The 22,457-nt window shown below is 42.0% G+C and overlaps 1 protein-coding gene across 2 annotated transcripts in view; it reads left to right on the forward strand.

Annotated features, from left to right (window-relative positions):
- The window catches only part of LOC124798160 (regulator of G-protein signaling 20), a 512,660-nt gene that overhangs the window by 153,068 nt on the left and 337,135 nt on the right, over positions 1 to 22,457 (forward strand). Inside the window, exon 1 of one of the 2 annotated variants that reach the window (XM_047261441.1) lies at positions 1,693 to 2,847. The exons of the other annotated variant lie outside the window; for it this stretch is intronic. Coding sequence (XP_047117397.1) covers positions 2,798 to 2,847 — 50 coding nt within the window. The 5' untranslated portion in view covers positions 1,693 to 2,797. Of the gene's footprint in view, positions 1 to 1,692; positions 2,848 to 22,457 lie in introns of those variants that run through there. 2 annotated transcript variants of the gene reach the window in all.

A 22,457-nucleotide genomic window follows, 5' to 3' on the forward strand; every position in this document is an offset into this window, starting at 1 on the left:
GGGAAGACTCGAATCTCCACCGGGACCAACCGCACAGTCCATGACTGCAGCGCCTTAGACCGCTTGGCTAATCCCGCGCGGCCATGTTCAGATAGTCTTGAGTATAAGGAGCCATAATGATCGAAATTCTGAGATATGAGTAATCTTTGCTAAGAAAGCATGTCGACACTAGATTTTTTTTTTTTTTGAATGCTTGTGCTCGGTATGTATGAGCATCAATCAGTTCATGTATCGTATATATGTTTCTACGTTATCTGAGCAACTACTACTGGACATTGATGTGGGGTGTGTCCACTCTTCGCCTTTACGGCAGCTTCAACTCACTTGGGGACACTTTTACTGAGGTGTCTGAATGTCTGTGCGGGAATGACAGCCCATTATATGGCTGTGATGTAGTACGCTGGTGTCGGACCTATGTCCTAACTCATCAAAAGGGTATTCTACCAGATTAAGGTCTGGACTTTGGGCAGGTCAGACTATTTACCTGTCCTTGTTTCTTCCCATAGTCGACTTGGGAAGGTTAGAAAAGATGGAAACGTCCCTAATAGATTTGTTACTCCCGTAACAGTGACTGGTACGGGCTCTAAGACACTGAGCTCATTTGACTGACCCATACCGTGTTGCAAATCTGTACTGACAATACAATGTTCCCCATATCCTTCTATAGTGGCGGGCCACTTCTCGTGACATATGTGGTGCTTCCTTTCACACTACATAAGTGTGTCCGGATGCATTTGATCCCTTAGTGTAGAATTTGCACCATCCATCCATGAGACTTAGGCAACGGCCTTGCGACAGTGGCTACACCGGTTCCCGTGTGATCACTGAAGTTAAGAGCTGTCGGGCGTGGTCGGCAGTTGGATGGGTGACTATCCAAGCCGCCATGCGCTGTTGCCATTTTTCGGGATGCACTCAGCCTCGTGGTGCCAATTGAGGAGCTACTCGACCGAATAGTAGCGACTTCGGTCAAGAATACCATCATAACGACCGGGAGAGCGGTGTGCTGACCCCATGCCCCTCCTACCTGCATCCACCTCGGAGGATGACACGGCGGTCGGATGGCCCCGATGGGCCACTTGTGGCCTGTAGACGGAGTGGTTTTTTTTCATTCATGAGACTTCCCCTCAAATTTTTTTTTTTAAATTCTACCCGATATATTTTACGATAACTTGGTTGCATCGTGTATTACGTACTTTAGGAAGCTGCAATAAATAATTCTTTGTATTGTACATCTAAGGGTATTCCTTACTTGTCATTTAATCCCAACGCCATACTTGCAAATAACATGGAAATACGATTTTCTCATGTTGATTCCAACCACTGTGCAAACGTGTCAGAAAATGAGGGGTTTCATTGATAAGGAGACGGCACCGTTCCGGAAAACTTGAACCGGTCCGCACACACCGGGCGTTCTGCAAAGGCGAGAGCCAAACAGTGAGAGGTCGTGACGTCAGCATGGTGACGGGAGGCCGCCGCGATTGAGCGGGTTGTTCACCTGGCAGCAAAGATAAGGCAGGAAGGAAGCGCCCGCCTCACCACACACACAGCACACCACAGCGCCGGCAGCGGCAGAGTCGCGCATGCGCCCCGCGTCACGCGGGGAGTAGTGGTGGGGGGCGTCGCGCCGCCGGCCGGCCGCCGGCGTCGCCTGCGCAGCAGACGTCCTCGCGCTGCGCCGCGCCGCGCCGTGAGTTGCCTGTCGCGTCTCAACTCGCCGGGGGGCCCGCCGCCTCTGCCGTCACATCCGTGGTGCTGTGCTCGACACTGCCGTTCCACCTGGCCCCTGGCCGTTGTCAACAAAACAGACGCCACCAACGCATCGTCGCTAGGACCTGCTTCATTTGACAGCCACTCTGAAGAGCGCGATACGATAACACAGCTTTCCACGCCACCGGTAACAAATGAAGCCCGTATAAACCGAAACTGCTCTTAACAATTTCTTCAAAAGCAGCGGGAGGAGACGAGTATAACAGTACGAAAGAGAGACCAGAAACCCGACCTTAGAATCTCGCTCTGTGCCCATCCGAAGGCTATAAGGTGTCGAATTTCCGAAGCCGAATAAGCCGCTTTCCCTCCTCGCTGACTGGCGGAAGTGAAGCTTTCACAAGCGCAGCTGGGCGACCGCTTGTGCCTGAGTGAACCCCGTACAGATTCTACTTTCTGTTCAGAATTACAAGCAGAGGGCATCGTTGCTGGTGCTGTCTGTTTCGTCTTCTTGGACGCAAACGCTTTTGATAAGAGCTGTCAAAACATAAGCTATAAAGTCATTAGCCCCAGTAGTCTGGTTGGTGAAGCTGTGACTCGTCGCTGGTGATAAGTTGGAACTGAAAAATATCGACAGCGATCATCATTACTGGTACTATTTGTCACTGACTACTTCTTTCTTTGGCGGGAAGACCGTCCTAAATAAAAGCCACATCTCAATCGTTTGAATATAACAGCGATTCAACGTTTCTACCCGGAGCGGTCCAACCATATACTACGTGGTAGAAGAAGTGTGGTAGAACAGCACAGAAGATCGTAGAATACCGGAAGCAGTCTAAGTAGTTTCTGTGTAGAAGAAGACGCCGTCGGAAGCTCACCAAAGCAAGAAAGCGCAGCGGCTGAGACGCCAGCGGCACCTCCAGTGGTCCATCAGTCTCCAGCGACGCCGTCGCCTCCAGTGTTCCAGCAGTCTCCAGCGACGCCGCTGGAATCCTCCGCCTCGGCCCAGCGCGCAGCGGGACGGCGAACCGGCGGCAGCCGCACTTCTTTAGTGTTTATCTGTTTTATCGGAGAGATAACGGAGCGCTCAAACATGACCATGTCCAGTCGGTGGAAGGCCGTCGTGCACCGGATACGGAAAAGGTAAGTCCCAGACGGGCGGAAGCTGCGACAGTGGGCACATATATGTCGTCGGTGCTTGTTGCTCGCGGGAGAGGGCTGGCGCGGCACCTGGAAACACATGTGGCGTTGCAATTCCTCGGAAGATTATTGCGTTGTGTATTAAAAGCGCAGCAGACCGTGATGATGTTAACGCTTTGATCGAATACCCTAGCCTCCAACCGTTGGTGATTGAAATTTAAGGACGAATAACTACGTTTTACATAATCTTCTGACGAGTATTGTAGATTTCAATTTCAGAATGAATTTAATTTCGCCGAAAAAATATTGATAGTTTAATTAGGGCTATCTTTTGTCGTTACAGTTGTGGTTGTCAGTCCAGAGACCTTGGCAATGCGGCTGTCCACGTTGATCTATCCTCTCCATCTCTGCATAACTACTGCAACCTACAGTCCTTTGACACTGATTAGTATTCTGAAGTCTTGGTCTTCGTCTATATACTTTTTATTGCGCACAACTGACTCCATTATCAAACTGACGACTCTTTGATGTCTCGGAATGTGTCCTGTCAACCGAACCTCTTCGATATGTCTAAGCGTAAGTGAATAAACGTTATTCACGTTTTACCAGGCGCTTTCCCCTTAATCTGTTGAGGCACTTTCAGTATCTTACAAAAATACATATTTTCACTTCAATGCAGCACGTTTTAGGTACATATTTGGTCATTGAATTTATAAGTTACAAACAATTCTGGCCTTTGTTTGTAGATTACAAGCACAATGACACAATATGTAAATTAAAAATGCTACAGGTAAGTGAAAATGTGTATGTATTTTACGTGATTGAAAACGTCTGTATAAATGAAGACGAAATGTATCTGACAAAATGAAAATTGCGTACATCGAGTTGCGAATAGATAAGCATAACCAAAGAGTCATTACTGCTGATTGGGTATTGATAGACTAATTTCGTTGAAGACTGAATGAATACAGATCGTTATGTACTAACTCGTTCGATTTGTTACCCCAGTTGCCTTTTCGATTTGTTATCACCGATAAACTTCTACTGTATGTAACAATCCAGAGCCAAATATAGAAGCTATTCCTGATTCGGTCCTGACCACAAGACGGTAACAAGCCCAAAGGATTATGTTGTTAAAAACAAAAAGAGGCCAAAGTAACTTATTCCAAAACTTTCACTAAAGTACCTGACCACATTCGGAATGGTTGTCGACAGAGATCGAGCTAACTCTCAGACAGCGTTAGTTAGCAGAGCTAAGATGGAGCTTTATTTATTATATTCGTGCATCTGTGTTCCCGAGCCACCAGAGGATATCTCCTCCTCCTTCCGCTCCCTCCCCCCCCCCCCCCCCCGGACACCGTACTTTTGTTATTTACTTTGTCGACAGAGCGAAGGAATAACAGCTGCCTCCTCATAACCCAGAGCTTCTCATATTTTATCGTTAGGGTAATTACGCAAGAACGTTATGTGAGGAATTAGTGTTTTTGTGTACTCGTCTTGGACTGTAGCTCAAACAATTTCAAGCCTTTCCATGATTCACAGAACGTTTTATTAGCTATTTCGCACTTTAGTAAAAAAAAACACATTTACAGTATTTAAATTTCAAATGTGAATACGCAGAAATAATCTGCTTGCATATACCGGTTTGTTTTCTCTGTGGTGTCTCCTTTCCAGTCGATCGTTTATTCACTCCAACATAGTGAAAAATGCAAATTACATAAAGACACGTTAAAGTGTATTCCCATGCTCTCCGTAAGAGTAAGATTAAAGGGATAACGAATTTATAATCGACAGAAAATATCATACAGAATTTTTAGTTAGTATTTAAGCCTTTCCTCTGACCGACCTTCAAATTTTCATTAGGAACAAGTAAAACAATGCCTATAATCCGCTAAGTGTTCTACACTTGTCGCATAGGTGTATTTTTTATGTTCCTAGGACTCCCAGTCACTTTATTGTCTGTAATTAGAACCGTGGAACGGAGTGGCGCATTAGTTGAGGCAGTAAAATAGGTAAATCACTTAAGTCGAGAATCAGAGTAGTTTTCCGAACAAGGCCATGACTGACTGCCGCTGACACCACTGCTCCCCTGAGGTGTTACCCCGGCTCTAATGATCTTGCCGTTGAAGAGTCGTGAGATTGTAGCATTCCGTTGATCTGATTTCCTTAATAGTTATGAACTGTTGTTACAGCTCAATTCTCTAATTGAAAGTCGTGAATATTTCAGCGGTATAATGAATACGAAGAAAACAACAAAGGACAATGACGGTACGAGAGGCTGCGTGTACTGTAATGTTGAAAACAAAGCTTGTATTTACTACTCTCTTTCCATTATGGCGCATTTGGCAGCTAAAGATATCGCTTTATGTGCTGGTTTCCGTATGTCAAGCAACGAATGGAAGAAAGAAAGCGCGTGGCGTAGCTAGACACGCTAGAGAAATTTCTGGCTATGGCGGTCCAGCAGATGGCGAAAGACGGAGCGTTCGCGAAACTTCCACCGGGTTCTGCAGATCGCAAGAAACAATTAAAGCAGCATTTTTAATTTTACATGAAGACTTTCTCAAGCAAATACTACACTTACTAACCTATAAATACGACATTGAAAAAAGTAAATTATTAAATCGGATTACTAGTGTTTCCGATGAGCAGAAGATATATGAGGTTGAATGGTCGCTAATACCGCATCAAATACTGCAGAACTTCTTAAATGTTGAATCAAAAACGCAGTTCTAGAAAGTTATTTTCAATTTACCAATAAATACTGCAAAGACTTTTACGTTAGTTTTACTTATTTCCGTGATGAAGATTGTAGCGACTCATACATATCGATGAAACTCAGGCCTACATAATCAAATGTTGATGAAGTACTCATGTTACCCATAAAATATGTTTTGGTGTCGTTCACATTTTCTTCATATTCTAACTCAACTTCCCTTTTCGTCACAGAAATCTACGTCCCTTGTTCACTTTTAGCTTCTGCCCCTTCTTCTCAAATATCGTGGTTTCACTATCGCTTTTTGTCAAGTGACTCATTTCACTGCCATCTGAATTCTGCATCCGTATCCAATGTACACAAAAGTTTGGTGTTCAGAACAGTAATTAACGCTTATTTTACACGTTCTGTCAGAGATGTAAATTGGCAGTTATCATCTAATTGTAGTCCCATCTTATCACTGTGTTTCAATCTTCTATCTGTAAGTAGTTAATTGATGTTCTCATTATTATCACTAAATGTAATATTCTTAGCAACGCTGTTTCATTGAAAACAAAGACTAGCGCTTGTCTTTGTTATTTAAAACAATGAATCGGGTTGGTTAGATCATGGCCGCGTTTCGCTATGACAGCGGATTTTGTGTTAACTGTTTGACTAATAAAATTAAAGATACATCTAGCTGTATTACTGAAATCTGGTTTTTCCATTTGGTTACTTTAGGCTCCTGCCAACTTACGCAGCCCTTTGACGTAGTACATTTTTTATAGTAAAAAAAAATTACCTCATGCCTTCGCAGGAGATGGCATTTGAAGGAGTCGGCAGAAGAAGCGCTAACTCATGTCATTCCTATCTGGATACATTCCACTATTTTACCGATATTTGCTTCACCTCCAGCAAGCTGTGCAGCTAATTGTCACACGATATCCCGAGATCCAAAGCCTGCTGGGGATGTTAACCTCTGTTGACAAGCCAGTTTGTTACTTGAAAAATAATACTACGTTTACATATAACCACACAAAATTTTCTAATGTCGTTCTTGTTCTGCATATGACCGTAGTCCACGTTTAGGATAATAGCGATCTAATTTACAGTAACGAAAAAGTGTTAATAGGGGCGCAATATTCTCATATCTTTTTTCGGAAACTGACTTCGAGTTTATAATACCGATATTCTGTCGAAGTCTCCGTCAACCTCATGTCAGCTAAACAGAAAAGAGAAGTTGATAGATTTTACGCTGTTTGTTGTTGTTGCTACTGTGTTCATCAGTCTGAAGACTGGTTTGGTGCAGCTCTCCAAGCTCTTCTATCCTGTGCAAGCCTCTGTATGACTACTACAACCTACATCCAGCTGAAACTGTTTCTGTACTCATCCCTCGGTCTCTCTCTCTCTACAGTTTTCACCCCCCCCCCCCCCCCCCACCCATACTTCATTCCAATACCAAATTGACAATTCCTCGATACCTCAGAATGTGTCCTGTCAACCAATCCCTCCTTTTAGTCTAGTTGCGCCATAAGCTTCTTTTCTCCCCAATTCGATTCAGTACTTTTCCATTAAATCAGCGATCTACTCATCTAATATAGAAAATTCTACTGTAGCACCACATTTCAAACGCACCAATTCTCTTCTTGGTTCAAATGGCTCTGAGCACTATGCGACTTAACTTCTGAGGTCATCAGTCGCCTAGAACTTAGAACTAACTAAACCTAACTAACTAAGGACATCACACACATCCATGCCCGAGGCAGGATTCGAACCTGCGACCGTAGCGGTCGCTCGGCTCCAGACCGTAGCGCCTACAGCCGCACGGCCACTCCGGCCGGCAATTCTCTTCTTGTCTGAACTGCTTATCGACAACGTTTCAGTTCCGTATAAGGCTACACTCCAGACAAATACCTTCAAAAAAAAAACTTCCTAATACTAAAAGTTATTATAACACAGTAAAATTCGCTCTCCGTCCCTCACCTAACTACTGTTCAGGGAAGCAGTGTAGGTGCATCTGTAGACGTAAAACGTAAAATGCGTTGTAGCTTTTCCATTATTTTCGCTTGAAGATTAATAATGTGATTGCTAATGCATTTATCGAAGTTTTGCAGTTCTCAGGATGAGATTCACTTTGACGAGCTGCAGCTTATGGAAGTGTTACCTGACGAGATCTGGTAAACTGAACGCTGCTGAGGCATTTTAAGTATGGTCTGTCGGTGGTAAATGTAGCTTACATGACAGCAGCTTCGTGCAATGATTGATAAATTTTGTTCTACATAAAAAGTGTACCATTACTTCTTTTTGTTCGAAGCGATTCAATGTTTTGATGTCCCGACTATGATGCGACAATCACAGTCAGAGCACAAGGTCGCATTCGACAGAGGTGGGTAAGAAACTGAACGCGGTCAATCAAGAACGATTCCGGCATTCGCTTCAAGAGATGTTGGGAGAAGCATGTAAAACCTAAATATGCCTGGCCGAGTGAAAATTTGACCCAAAAGTCGCTACGTGTCGATTGTTTAAACGAACTTACAGAAGACCATTTCATACATATGAAAGTCTTTAACTACCAGAAACTATCAGTTAAAATAAATTAAAATCCGTTTTCGATATGTTATCCAGTACATGCGAGAAGAATTTATGAAACGAATTTCATACCGTCTAATAACAGCATTTTAATAAGACCTCTACCCGTCCTATCACGATTGTATTACTGAAACGTGTGACAAGTATTTCCAGTGATAACAGAAAGTAGCAAATTGCACTTCTGGTAAAATCTCAACAGTCGCTTTGAAAATTGCAAGTTCTTGATATTAATTTCTTAACACTTCTAATTCTGTAATCGAAAAACGGTGAATTCAAAATTTTGTCCTCATCTTGTGCCTTTTTACAATTTTATACCGGTATCGGTGTTGAATATGCTTACCGATTAATAGCCAAGTCGCTGTCTGGCAGAAAACATGTAAGTTCTAATGAAGTACAATCATGATACACATCATTCCGACTGGAGCATGCGAAGGGAAATATGTATCAGTTCTTGAGACATTCTGAAATACGAAGTAGAGTTATTTAACCTAGTTTTGTGTGTCAAATACTTATCGTTGTCATGCGGCTGACAGTGTTTTGACAGGGTAGCTTTATTTTTTTGTAGCTCCCGATGTTTGTAGAAGTGAGTGGAAGACGGGTTGTGAATCAGGCCCCTGCAGAACACCTACTGTCGTCGAACTGCGTGAATGTATGCGATGAGCAAAAGAGCGCCATTCGATGATTCTATGAGACATTGCCGACAGCTTTGTCTATTCGGAATACGGGCGCATAGTCAGCCTAGGAGGGCATTGTTGGGTTCTAATATGATACCTCCGACTGAAGGGCCATCAAACTGAACATGTCAGTGATTTCTGTAACGGAGACTGGTTTAAGGCATTGTGCAGAACTCCATTTACAACCTGCAAGTACAAAATTAGTAATTCTGAAGTAAATAAAAATATCTTACAAACATTATTTTATTTTATTTTGTTTTTGTGGGGTTTCACAACCTCAACGTATTGTGAGAACATGGTCCAGGTAGGCTACATTCTTTTTATTATCTATGCAATTTGACAATTTCAGCCTTTGATCATTTTCAAGCACGTGTCTTAAGCTTCCATCTTCAATTTACATTATAATATATCTCTGGTACATATGTTATGCTGTAAAATGAAGCCGGAAGATTGAGATACGTGCCTGAAAAGGGCGAAAGACTGAAATTGACCAATCTGGTAGACAATAAAAAAAACGTACAGCGTATCTGGACCATGTTTTCAGTCTCATAATCAGTTTTCTCGAGAGTTTCGTTTAGAAGAAACACTTCCTGGATATGTGTATTCCGACACGCCCAATTAATGGTTCATAGTGGGCAGAAGTAGTTGCAGGTTGCCTATCTAACGGCTTCCAGGGCAAGAAAAACTTGATTTGCAGTATTTCACATAGGTATAGATCGAATTTGAAAGTTCAGAATGCTGTTATAATCTACTTAATAAGAGATATTATCTTGTGATAAGGGTTCAATAAAATAGGACGAGTAATACGGTAGGAAACTGTGTAATAATCTTGAGGCAGCCTAGCTCACGACGCGCTAATTACGCAGACTGTATTCATTCACTGTTTGAGAATGAGGGTACTTAGCGACTTCCAACAAACTTTATACATAATTTAAAACCTTTAAGAAAGTTTTTCTCGCTGACACGCCCTGCAAAATGATGAAAGGAAAAAGGTTTGTCGCTTGCTACATTTTTGCTGATTATGCGATTAAACTTCAGCCTCAGATATGAGGGTGTATTTTGTTATTTATTTACCGATAACTCTATTGCAACAAATTTTTTCAGGCAGTTTCCACATATAGTACTGAATGTCGCTACGAAATTATATCATTGAACGACACATAGTTGAGGAGATATGTCCTCAAAGAAATTGAGATGCCTGAAAAATCTTTTGCTTCAAATGCAGTGCGCATTACGCAAACCATTTTGTCTAGTGTTATACTGAGGGCGCTTAGCGACTTTCAACAAATTTTAAGCCTAATTTGAAGCCATTTCTAAATTTTTTAACGCTTACGTACTTTACGCTTACATACTTTAACACATAAACGAATTTCTAACGTAATCAGTCTGAAGCCGTCTTACACATGCGAATTCGGTTCTTTAAGGAATCAGGGGTTAGTTATGAATGAACTTGGCAAGACCTGTAGATCTGTATCTAGGCTGGCCCCTCCATGCAACGGCCGACACGCAACTAAGGGAAGATGGATGAAGATTTGATAATTATATTAAAATTCATATTATTACTGAGTCACCAAGTGTGTGAGCACCCCAAGTAATATTTAATTATTTACTTTAACTTTTGTTACATCAATACCATTCACACATCTGGAAAATCATCAGCATGTCATTGAAGATGTCAGTGCGTCTATATATTGCTGGTTTTAACACATGACTCATAGTAATTCTATCCACAAATACTTCACAAAAGTGGAATAACGAGATTCAACATCACTTCCAGTTACCAAAACGGCATACCACTCTGCCTTCTTCAGACCACCAAGCTTACGTGAGAGGTCAGAGCCACGAGTATTAGCTAGATGTGCACTTTTCCACGTCTTTCGGGGAAGCGAGTGAGAACACTGGGCAGATGGCACGTTCTGCTGGGTCAGCGATTTTGAAGAAACGTCAAGGAATCACGGGGCGTCCATCCCCCTACACTGTCTACTTTTGCTAATACCTTTTCTTTTTTTTAATGTTTACCGAACAAACTGGCGCAGTAGTTAGCACACTGGACTCGTATTCGGCAGGACGACGGTTCAAACCCGCGTCCGGCCATCCAGATCTAGGTTTTCCGTGATTTCCCTAAATCGCTCCAATGGGCACGGCCGATTTCCTTCCATACCCTTGACACAATACAAGGTTGTGCTCCTTCTCCAATGACCTCGATGCCGATGGGACGTTAAATCCAATCTTCATTTTTTCATTTTTAATAATTTTTATATTAAATACTAGTTTTACTGTCTCAGAGTAAGCTACTGTTTCTCTCTTCTAAACATCAATTGTAATTATTTTTGTAGTACTATAATATCTCTGTTCTGTGATTTGGTAAGGCACCCTTCAGAGTGGTCATTTATAAAGAACCGCGGTTTATCACCGCTATCCACCGGCAAGTCCTGTCCAGCGCAGAAAATCCATCGCACAGATTCCCGGTGTCTAGCTTCTTTAATTTATTTTAGTGTGGCATTTGCGTCTTTTCGATGTGCTAGCTGTAAAAGCGGAAAGTAAGCTGTGGCAACGTTATTGCAAAATGCATTCAAACGAGACCGACATGCTGTTATTCTTTTCTTGAGTGCAGAAGGACAAACGCTGGTAGACATCCACCGGAGAATGAAGAATGTGTATGGGACAGTATGTCAGGCGAAAACCACCGTTGTGGAACAGTGCGCCCAGGGGTGCTGCTGACTGATGACAACGCATGTCCCCATATCACAAATGTCATAATGCAGATAATACGCCATGTCAAGTGGGACACATTCGAAGAAAGTAATGTTGGGTTTAACGTTCCGTCGACATTGAGGTCATTAGAGACGGAGTAACAAGCTCGTATTGCGTCAAGGACAAGAAGGAAATTGGTAGTGCCCATTCAAAGCAACCATCCCGGTATTTGCCTGGAGCGATTTAGGGAAATCACGGAAAAACTAAATCCGATTGGCCGGACACGGGTTTGAATCGTTGTCCTTCCGAATGCGAGTCCAGTGTGCTAACCACTGCGCCATCCGCTCTATATTCCTGATCTCTCCCCACGCAATTTTCACGCCGTCGGTCCCTTAAAAAAGTCTTTGAAGGGTCAACGATTCCGATCGGACGAAGGTGTGCAGAAGGCAATTACGAACTTCTTCACGCAGCAGAGCATGCTGTTTTATCGAAAGCGTATCTTCAATCCCATGCGTCGGTGGGGTAACTGCCTCAGTGCTGATGGCGATTTTTCCTGATTGGTGCACCGAGTCTGGGCTGTGCGACCTTCGCACGGAAACTTTTTGATCACCACTTACACTTACAAGAAATAGATTTTTCGCGATAGTTTGTTCACAGTTTGCAAGTAATACATACGCGTCTCTTAAAATGCTACATAGCACATCAACAACTCATTGTATTGTGGTGGAACACGTCCAAACACCGCTGGGAAACTTCCACACGATTTTTCTTACGGTAAGCTGCCAGGAATCTTGCCAACTGCATACTAAAATAAGGATACTAAATACCGATTCACCTCAGAAGTCACGTTGTTCGCTATCTGGTGGATCTTCGCTTGGCGGTCGTTCAGCACAGTTCTATGAGTTTATTGACCGTACTTTAAGTTGTGACCACTTCTTCACAGGTCATATGCTCGCAACCACCTGCGATTCACCCAGCGATTAATGAAGTTTTAGTTCAGGTTCATGGCAGGAAGAGGTTGTTATACCCTTTCTAAAATCAGGATGTCTAATGTTACTTGTCGAAACTAGAAGGTTAATCAACCGTTTCGCACATACCATTCCACTCTTGGCAATGTATGGTAACGATACCCACTTTTTGCAGAACTACTGAGACGAAGAGACCATTGTTTGCTGCTTATTTATAGCAAACTTCTTTAGACTTGATTTGTTCTCATTTATTGAACATTATAAATCAGGCGTCAAGTCTACTCAGTGCCTTGTTTTTGTTTTTATTACCTTCATAGTCAAATATCTATTTTTACATCTATCTTTCCCATGTGCGGTGTTCGAGAAGTGTGAGCTAGAATGAATGATGAAGCAAATATCGGTACGCTGTCAATGCTAGATACAACTCCACGGAAAAGATACTTCCCTAGCCACAGGTAGAGGCTTGTCACAAAATATGTTTCCTCTACACCACCCTGCACCTCCACTTGAAATATACCAAGGTAAAATGCGAGCACTTCACTTGCTGTTTTTAAACGACTTGATTCCTCGAGTCCTTCCTTACTTCTTAACTGGCGTAAATTGAAAGGCTGCCAATGCTTTGTGCGTGGCCGCTTTAGCTAATAATAATAATAATAATAATAATCCCCGTGGAGGCCCGGGAAAAGAATAGGCCTCCGGTATGTTCTGCCAGTCGTAAAAGGCGACGAAAAGAACAAACCACTAATAGGGCTAACTCCCCTTTTAGTGTGATTACTTGGTTCAGGACAGAACTAAAGAAGCCTCGGACAAGCGCCGTCATGGTCGGGGACGACGCTTGAACCCTATGCCCGCCCACAATGGTAACGACACTGCTAGCCAAATGGAAAATGATTTAAATCCAAATAGAGGTGTTTTGCAGGATATGATTCCTGCAACCACCCTAGAAGGAAAACAAAGACAGAGGATGAGATGGTCAGATGAAGTTAATAGACACCTCATGTTCTGTTATTACCAAGCAACAAACCTAGGAACCAACACAACTGGATACAGATCACAAGTATACACAACATTTATTACCAGATACCCGGAATTAAAATTTTTAACAGAACAACGACTAGCTGATCATATCCGTGTAATAATAAAAAATAACAGGATACCCCAGTCAAAATTAGAAAACATCAAACAACAAGTACAACAAATACTGGAACAAAATTATGTGCAATCAGAAGAAGAAGAAAATACAGTAATGGACTCAAACATCCCAGAGAAAAGAAACAAAGACCAACACGCGTCAATTAAACAATCAGAGGAAAACGAAAGCTTAAGACAGCCACCAGAACAAGCACAAATAGAACACGAAGTGACACACATATTAGATATAGAAGAGAAATTTCAGCTGACATATATAGAATACAAAGACACAAATACAGACATTAGACCAATCTTGCATAGACCACCAAATAACCCACAAGTCGAAACAACAATAACAACTATCAACACAATCATACACAACAAAATAAATGAAAATACAACTATGGAAGAGTTACAATTACTGGTTTATATAGGAGCACTCACTACACTAAATATGCACACCAGGCAGAGATCAGAACCAACCAACACATAGAAGAAACCCACAAAACCAGCATGGCAACACAGGCTACAGATCAGAATAGAAAAACTGAGAAAAGACATCGGACAGCTAACACAATTTATAAGAAATGAAATATCACGCAGAAAACGAAAAAGGTTAGGTAAAATCTCACAACAAGAAGCAATAGAGCAATTAGATGAAAAGAAGCAGAAATTACAAGCATTGGCCAAACGACTTAGAAGGTACAAAAAAAGTGAAAATAGAAGGAAACAAAACCAAACATTCAACACAAACCAAAAGAGATTTTACCAAACAATAGATAACACACACATTAAAATAGACAATCCACCAAACATAATAGACATGGAACACTTCTGGAGCAACATATGGTCAAACCCAGTACAACATAACAGGCATGCACGGTGGATACAAGCAGAAACAGACTCATACAAGATGATACCACAAATGCCTGAAGTGATAATTTTGCAACATGAAGTCACCCGAGCAATTGATTCTATGCACAGTTGGAAAGCCCCTGGAAATGATAAAATAGCAAATTTCTGGCTAAAGAAGTTCACCTCAACACATTCACATCCAACTAAATTATTTAACAGTTACATTGCAGATCCATACACATTCCCTGATACACTTACACATGGAATAACTTAGCTGAAACCTAAAGATCAAGCAGACACAGCAAACCCATGTAAATATCGCCCCATAACATGCCTACCAACAATCTACAAAATATTAACTTCAGTCATTACACAGAAATTAATGACACATACAACACAGAACAAAATTATAAATGAAGAACAAAAAGGCTGCTGCAAAGGAGCACGAGGATGTAAAGAGCAACTGATAATAGATGCAGAGGTGACATATCAAGCTAAAACTAAACAAAGGTCGCTACAGTACGCATACATTGATTACCAAAAAGCTTTTGATAGTGTACCCCACTCATGGTTACTAGAGATATTGGAAATATACAAAGTAGATCCTAAATTGATACAGTTCCTAAACATAGTAATGAAAAACTGGAAAACCACACTTAATATCCAAACAAAATCAGATAATATCACATCACAGCCAATACAGATTAAGCGTGGAATATACCAAGGAGACTCATTAAGTCCTTTCTGGTTCTGTCTTGCTCTGAACCCACTATCCAACATGCTAAATAATACAAATTATGGATATAATATTACTGGAACATACCTACACAAAATCACACATTTGCTATACATGGATGATCTAAAACTACTGGCAGCAACCAATCAACAACTCAACCAATTACTAAAGATAACAGAAGTATTCAGCAATGATATAAATATGGCTTTTGGAACAGATAAATGTAAGAAAAATAGCATAGTCAAGGGAAAACACACTAAACAAGAAGATTACATATTGAATAACCACAGTGACTCCATAGAAGCGATGGAAAAAACAGATGCCTATAAATATCTAGGATACAGACAAAAAATAGGAATAGATAATACAAATATTAAAGAAGAACTAAAAGAAAAATATAGACAAAGACTACAAAAATACTGAAAACAGAATTGACAGAAAGAAACAAGACAAAAGCTATAAATACTTATGCTATACCAATATTGACCTACTCATTTGGAGTAGTGAAATGCAGTAACACAGAGCTAGAAGCACTCAATACACTTACTCGCTCACAATGCCACAAATATAGAATACATCACATACATTCAGCAACAGAAAGATTCACATTAAGCAGAAAGGAAGGAGGAAGGGGATTCATCGACATAAAAAACCTACATTATGGACAGGTAGACAATTTAAGAAAATTCTTTCCAGAACGAGCAGAAACTAGCAAAATACACAAAGCAATCACTCATATAAATACATCGGCTACACCACTGCAATTTCATAACCACTTCTACAACCCTTTAGATCACATAACTTCAACAGATACGAAGAAAGTAAATTGGAAAAAGAAAACACTGCATGGCAAGCACCCATATCATCTAACACAGCCACACATCGATCAAGACGCATCCAACACATGGCCAAGAAAAGGCAATATATACAGTGAGACGGAAGGATTCATGATTGCAATACAGGATCAAACAATAAACACCAGATATTACAGCAAGCATATTATTAAAGATCCCAATACCACAACAGATAAATGCAGACTTTGCAAACAACAAATAGAAACAGTAGATCACATCACAAGTGGATGTACAATACTAGCAAATACAGAATACCCCAGAAGACATGACAATGTAGCAAAAATAATACATTAACAACTTGCCATAAAACATAAACTAATAAAACAACACGTTTCCACATACAAGTACGCACCACAAAATGTGCTGGAGAATGATGAATACAAATTATACTGGAACAGAACCATTATAACAGATAAAACAACACCACATAACAAACCTGACATTGTACTCGCCAATAAAAAGAAGAAATTAACACAACTAATCGAAATATCCATACCCAATACAACAAATATACAGAAGAAAACAGGAGAAAAAATTGAAAAATACATCCAACTGGCTGAGGAAGTCAAAGACATGTGGCATCAGGATAAAGTTGACGTTATATCGATTATACTATCAACTACAGGAGTCATACCACACAATATCCACCAGTACATCAATGCAATACAGCTACATCCAAACGTATATATACAACTACAGAAATCCGTAATTATTGATACGTGTTCAATAACCCGAAAGTTCCTAAATACAATGTAACATATACCATACAGTTAAAAGGAAGTCACGCTTGATGAAGGTCCGCGTCACTTTCCATTTTTAACCAGACCTAAGGTCTGAGAAAAATAGAAATAATAATAATAATAATTTGCACTGCACCATAGTAGCTATTATGTAGTTAGTATTGTGATGTACTGTCAGTTAGTTCCTTTACGTGTTTCAAAGTGAGAAATGAAGAAATTTCTGGCCCTTTGCAGGAACTACCTTCACTCGGAGAAGAAATTTTAATGAAATATTTAGCAGTTGGTAGGTGCATTTCTCACTTTTTATGTGTCATAGATGCAATATACAAAACACGAAGTACGTATGTAGGGGTTGGATATGTGAAGATGTTGTTGCTACATTCGTTCCTGTAACCTCCATCTCACCGTGTTAAGTATTAATGCAAGTATTTGAAAAAGTAATTTTTGGAATATATGTAACCGATATTGGTGTTACCATTTCTAAGATAATAATAATTATTTTTTTAAAATAATTTCGTGACAGAGACACAAAAATATCTTTTTGTTTCCTCCCTTGAAGAAATTTGATTTTACCTAAATGGTTTGTAACCTCCACGCTAGAAACCAATGATCTATTAGGTTCTTCTTCGATTTGTAGAAAGTACATGCTACAACCGGGATGCGTAATATTTCCACGTTGCCGCGTGGTGTAGCCGTGCGGTCTACGGGCGGCTTGTTACGGTTCGCGCGGCTCTCCCCGTCGGAGATTCGAGTCATCCCTCGGGCACGGGTGTGTGCGTTGTCCTTAGCGTAAGTCAGTTTAAGTTAGATTAGTAGTGTGTAAGCCTAGGAATCGATGACCTCAGCACTTTGGTACCATCGGAACTTTTCCAAATTTCCAAATTTTCCAATTCCACGTCTCATTACTTCACGAGCACCTCGCGACGCTGCGGCTATTCGGGGTATCATTTTACTGCCCATAGTTTTATTAGCCCTAAATAGTATTATTTCCACAAAAAGAATCCTATTTCAGTATACTTGTAACTCTCTGTTCGTTTTAGTCATCCTCCAGTGTAACAATCACTGTTGTAATCTGGAGCCGATTTTAGAAAGCCAGTCTGATGCAACGTGTTATCAATTCTTCTTAAGAGTGTTTGAATAATATTTCCGCCATTTGACTGAACAATTCCTTCATTTTACATTAGTACCATGATTTCCGCGTTAAGACACTATCACATACAACTATATTGATTATAATTAGACTTTATTAAGTGGAGTCATCGTCAAGATCTATTGAACTGGGTGTCCCAACGTATAGATAAGCATCAAATCAACGGAATGTATTGCAGACATATAGCAAATATGTTTTCCATCCACGAAACAACTGAGCCACAGTGGCCACTGTGGCAATCACTAGAAGATAAAGAAAGAATATCGCAGCCAACCTCCAATTTAACAGTGTGCTACGCCACTTTGTTTGACCCCTCTGGTCACGTGCTACTGTAATGTGAAGAGATTTGTGATACGGCTACATCGGAGCCCATAAGCCACCTTAGGGTGTGTAGCAGAAAGTATATTGTGTGCTACTGTCACTTTTCCCCTTTCCCTGTTCCAATGACGAATCGTCCCCAGGAGTTAAGCCTCAGCGTGAGCTCGAATCTCCCTGATTTCACTTTCATCGTCTTATCGCAGGAGGAAGAAATACAGTATACTGGTTCACTCTTCTAGAAGAACATGTTCCCGGAATATTAACAGTAAGCCACACCGCGATTCAGAACGGCTCTCTTTTATTGTGTGGCTGCGTATCTCCGTGACGCTTTAGCGCTAACTAAATAAATCTGTGACGAAACGCGCTGCTCTTCTTTGGTTCTGCTTAATTCTGTCCACAAATATCTATTTGGTACAGAGCCCAGACTGACGAGCAGTATTCAAGTACTGGTCGGACGAGTGTTTGGTGAGACACCTCCTTGATGGGTGGACTACACTTCCAGACGATTCTTCCAGTGAATCTATCTGGAATCAGAATTATATTCCATTAGTTTTAAGTGGTCGGTCCAGTTTAAATCGCTCCGTACGCATATTCCTCGATATTTAATGTTCATCTGCTTCCACTGATTGTTCTGCAATCGTGTAATCATGTAATAAAGGATCTTTCTGCCTGTTTATGTGCAATACGTTACAGAAAGTCTATTAACAAAGTTTCAAGAACAGGCTTGCTTTAATTGATAACTAGGTATATTCTACATATCCCTAGGTAACGCTGACCCAGGGATCTTGAGGATAAGGGTAGAATAACCACTGGCCACACGGAGGCATTCAAACACTCATTCTTGCCACACTCCATACGTGAATCGAACGGCAAGAAACCGTAATAACTGGTACAATGGTAGGTTCCCTATTTGCCATGCACCTTACCGCGGTTTGCAGAGTATAGATGTAGATGTAGATTTAGATATAGTTGTAGATTTGTCTATGTTGAGGGTCAACCTGCACCAACTGCCGATCCTGTGCACGTCTTTCTGCAAAAATGGCTCTGAGCACTATGGGACTTAACGTCTGAGGTCATCAGTCCCCTAGAACTTAGAACTACTTAAACCTAACTAACCTAAGGACATCACACACATCCATGCCCGAGGCAGGATTCGAACCTGCTATTGTAGCGGTCGCGCGGTTCCAGACTGTAGCGCCTAGAACCGCTCGGCCACTCCGGCAGGCTACATCTTTCTGCATTTCACTGCAACGTGAAAAGCAGTAACCCCCTCGGATTGTCTCTTTTCACTTATTTGGAGATGTGTCGAGTTAGTTTAACGGAATTAATGAAATTACAGTGATTATATGCGCTGATTTCATTTCCTTCTCCTAACAGTCTCTTATCTAAATGGTACTGGCTGTATCAGTTTTCTTATGTGGGCGAGTCTTGGAAGTGAGGAGTGCTATGAATATGAGACAGGTGATTTACAGCGACCCTCAGCGTAATGCTGCCCGCGAAGCAGAAGAGAGAAGAGCAGGTAGATCCATCTCGCCTTATCAGGGAGAAAGCCGCTTCTGCGAGTGGCGTAGGGCAAAGAGGCTGTCGTGCTGTTTATTGCACGGGTACGCTGTGGGCGGTCGAGCTAAGAGCATTCGTTGTGGAGGATGGAGCTCTCTGAGGGAACAGATATAAAACAGGGGAGGAAATTCAATTCACTGGCTTGTTGACGTTTCGCCTTTTCTTGGCGGGATATTTCGATGAAGATACCATTACTCCGCGGGCTGTAGCGACTTTAGAGACAATTGATGGTCTAGTCTTGTTGGGGTAAGGATGGAAAAATGGGAGCAAGCAGCTTTGTACGGACTTGACACAAAGCTGAACATATCGGAGCACTGCAGACTGCGCTCTGAGCTGGAGGAGCCGACTGGCGTCCAACATTCAAGTCCTCAGCAGCCAGACCATCTAACAACATGGTAGCGAGGCAAGGTGTCTCCACGCTGCTCGTATTATGCCAAAGATTCTGTGGAACATTGCTTTCAGCTCCGGCGCATTAGGACAAGTGAGAGTTGTACACTACATCTACATCTATATATGTACCCCTCTAGCCACCAAGCGGTGTCTGGCGGACGGCACAATTCGCGCCAAAGTCATAATTCCACCCCTCTGTTCCACTCGCGGATCGCGCGAGGGAAAGACGACTGTCTGAACGCCTCAGTGCTAGCTCTGATTTATCTTATCTTTGAATGGTGATCATTGCGCGATTTGAAAGTTGTTGGTAATAATATATGCTCTACATCCTCGGCGAAGATCGGGTTTCGTAATTTAGTGACCAGCCCCTTCCGTTTAGCGCGTCGTCCATCTGCGTGTGTGTCCCTCTTCAAACTTTCAATGAGATTTGTAACGCTCTCGCTATGGCTAAATGTACCAGTCACAAATCTTGCCGCTCTTCTTTGAACCTTCTCAACATCTTGAAACAGAACCAACAGCTAAGGGTCCCATATCGGCGAACAATATTCTAAGACTGGACGAACTAAAGTATTGTAAGCAATTTCCTTTGTTGAAGGACTTCATCGCTTCAGGATTCTACCAATAAACCGCAATCTAGAGTTCGCCTTGCCCGTTACTTGCGTAATCTGATCATTCCATTTGAGATCATTTCGAATAGTCACACCCAGATACTTGACGGATGTTACCGCGTCCAAAGACTGGGCATTTATTTTGTACTCGTACATTAATGGGGATTTTAGACTTGTTATACGCAATAGGTTACACTTACTAATATTGAGAGATAATTGCCAGTCATTACACCACGCATTTATTTTCTGCAAATCCTCTCTTTCGTGTGAAACTACTTTCCTGTAGACTACAGCATCATCGGCAAACAGTCTAATGCCTCTGTCAATACCATTAACCAGATCGTTTATGTAAATCGTAAGAAGCAGGGGACCTATTACGCTGCCCTGGGACACACCTGAAGTTACGCTTGTTTCTGTTGAAGTCACATACTGTTCTCTGTCTGTTAGATAATTTTCTATCCAACCGCATATGTCATCGGATAGACCGTACGCGCGCAGGTTTTGGAGCAAGCGACAGTTCGTAAGAAATGAAACACTCAGAAACGATGGTCTATACCATGTCACGATAAGAGAACGTGTAAAACAGCGGAATCAAGGTAAGTGAGTTAAATGACAGAGAGGTGCTCACCAGCGCATCTTTTGCGTGACAAGACAGGTCAGTGACAAGCAACATGCACTCGGTGCGGAGCCATCATACGAAGTGGAAACGTCTAGCCAAGTTCCATTATGCCTCGCCGACATCAAGGGGTGGAATATCGGCATATGAGTGCGTTCGAACGGGGCTGAATGATTGGTCTCCGGAAGACGGGTATGTCGTTCCGTGACAATGCGGCTTGTACAGGGCATACTGCTTCAACAGTGAGGCTTGTCTGGAACCAGTGGAGAGAAGAGGGCCATACACGCCACCGACAAGAATGCGACCACAGCCCGAGATGACCAGCATTTTACCCGCTTGGCCGTAACGGACAGAACAGCTCCGTTCATAGAGTAGTGTTGGTGTGACGTTTGAGCACTGCAGCAAGTGTTGACAGTTCGACTCCGTTTTCTGCTGGCTGGACTGGTGGTGCGCATGCCATTGCGTCGGCTACCATTGCCAGAACCCACTAGCGGCGCAGGCAGCAATCGACACGTCAACGCCGGCACTGGCGTGCTGAGAAGTGCAGTTGATGCTTTGTGGGCGCGCCTGCAAACAGCGTGGCTCAGTATTCCCCAGAAGCAAATTCAAGCGCTCTTTGAGCACATGCCACTTCGTTTAGCGGCTCTGACTGTATCTTGTCCTACAGTGACGGCCATATACTCGTTCGATGCTGACATAGTGAACGCAGTCGGGCAGACTGAGTTGTTGAGCGACATAGCGGACAAACATCTACATCTGTATCTACATCTACATGGATACTCTGCAAATCACATTTAAGTGCCTGGTAGAGGGTTCATCGAACCATCTTCATAATTCTCTATTATTCCAATCTCGTATGGCGCGCGGAAAGAATGAACACCTATTTCTTTCCGTACGAGCTCTGATTTCCCCTATTTTATGGTGGTGATAGTTCCTCCCTATGTAGGTCGGTGTCAACAAAATACACTCCTGGAAATTGAAATAAGAACACCGTGAATTCATTGTCCCAGGAAGGGGAAACTTTATTGACACATTCCT

This window comes from Schistocerca piceifrons, chromosome 5 (genome assembly GCF_021461385.2).
Source record: "Schistocerca piceifrons isolate TAMUIC-IGC-003096 chromosome 5, iqSchPice1.1, whole genome shotgun sequence".
In the NCBI taxonomy this organism is placed as follows: Eukaryota; Metazoa; Arthropoda; class Insecta; order Orthoptera; family Acrididae; genus Schistocerca; species Schistocerca piceifrons.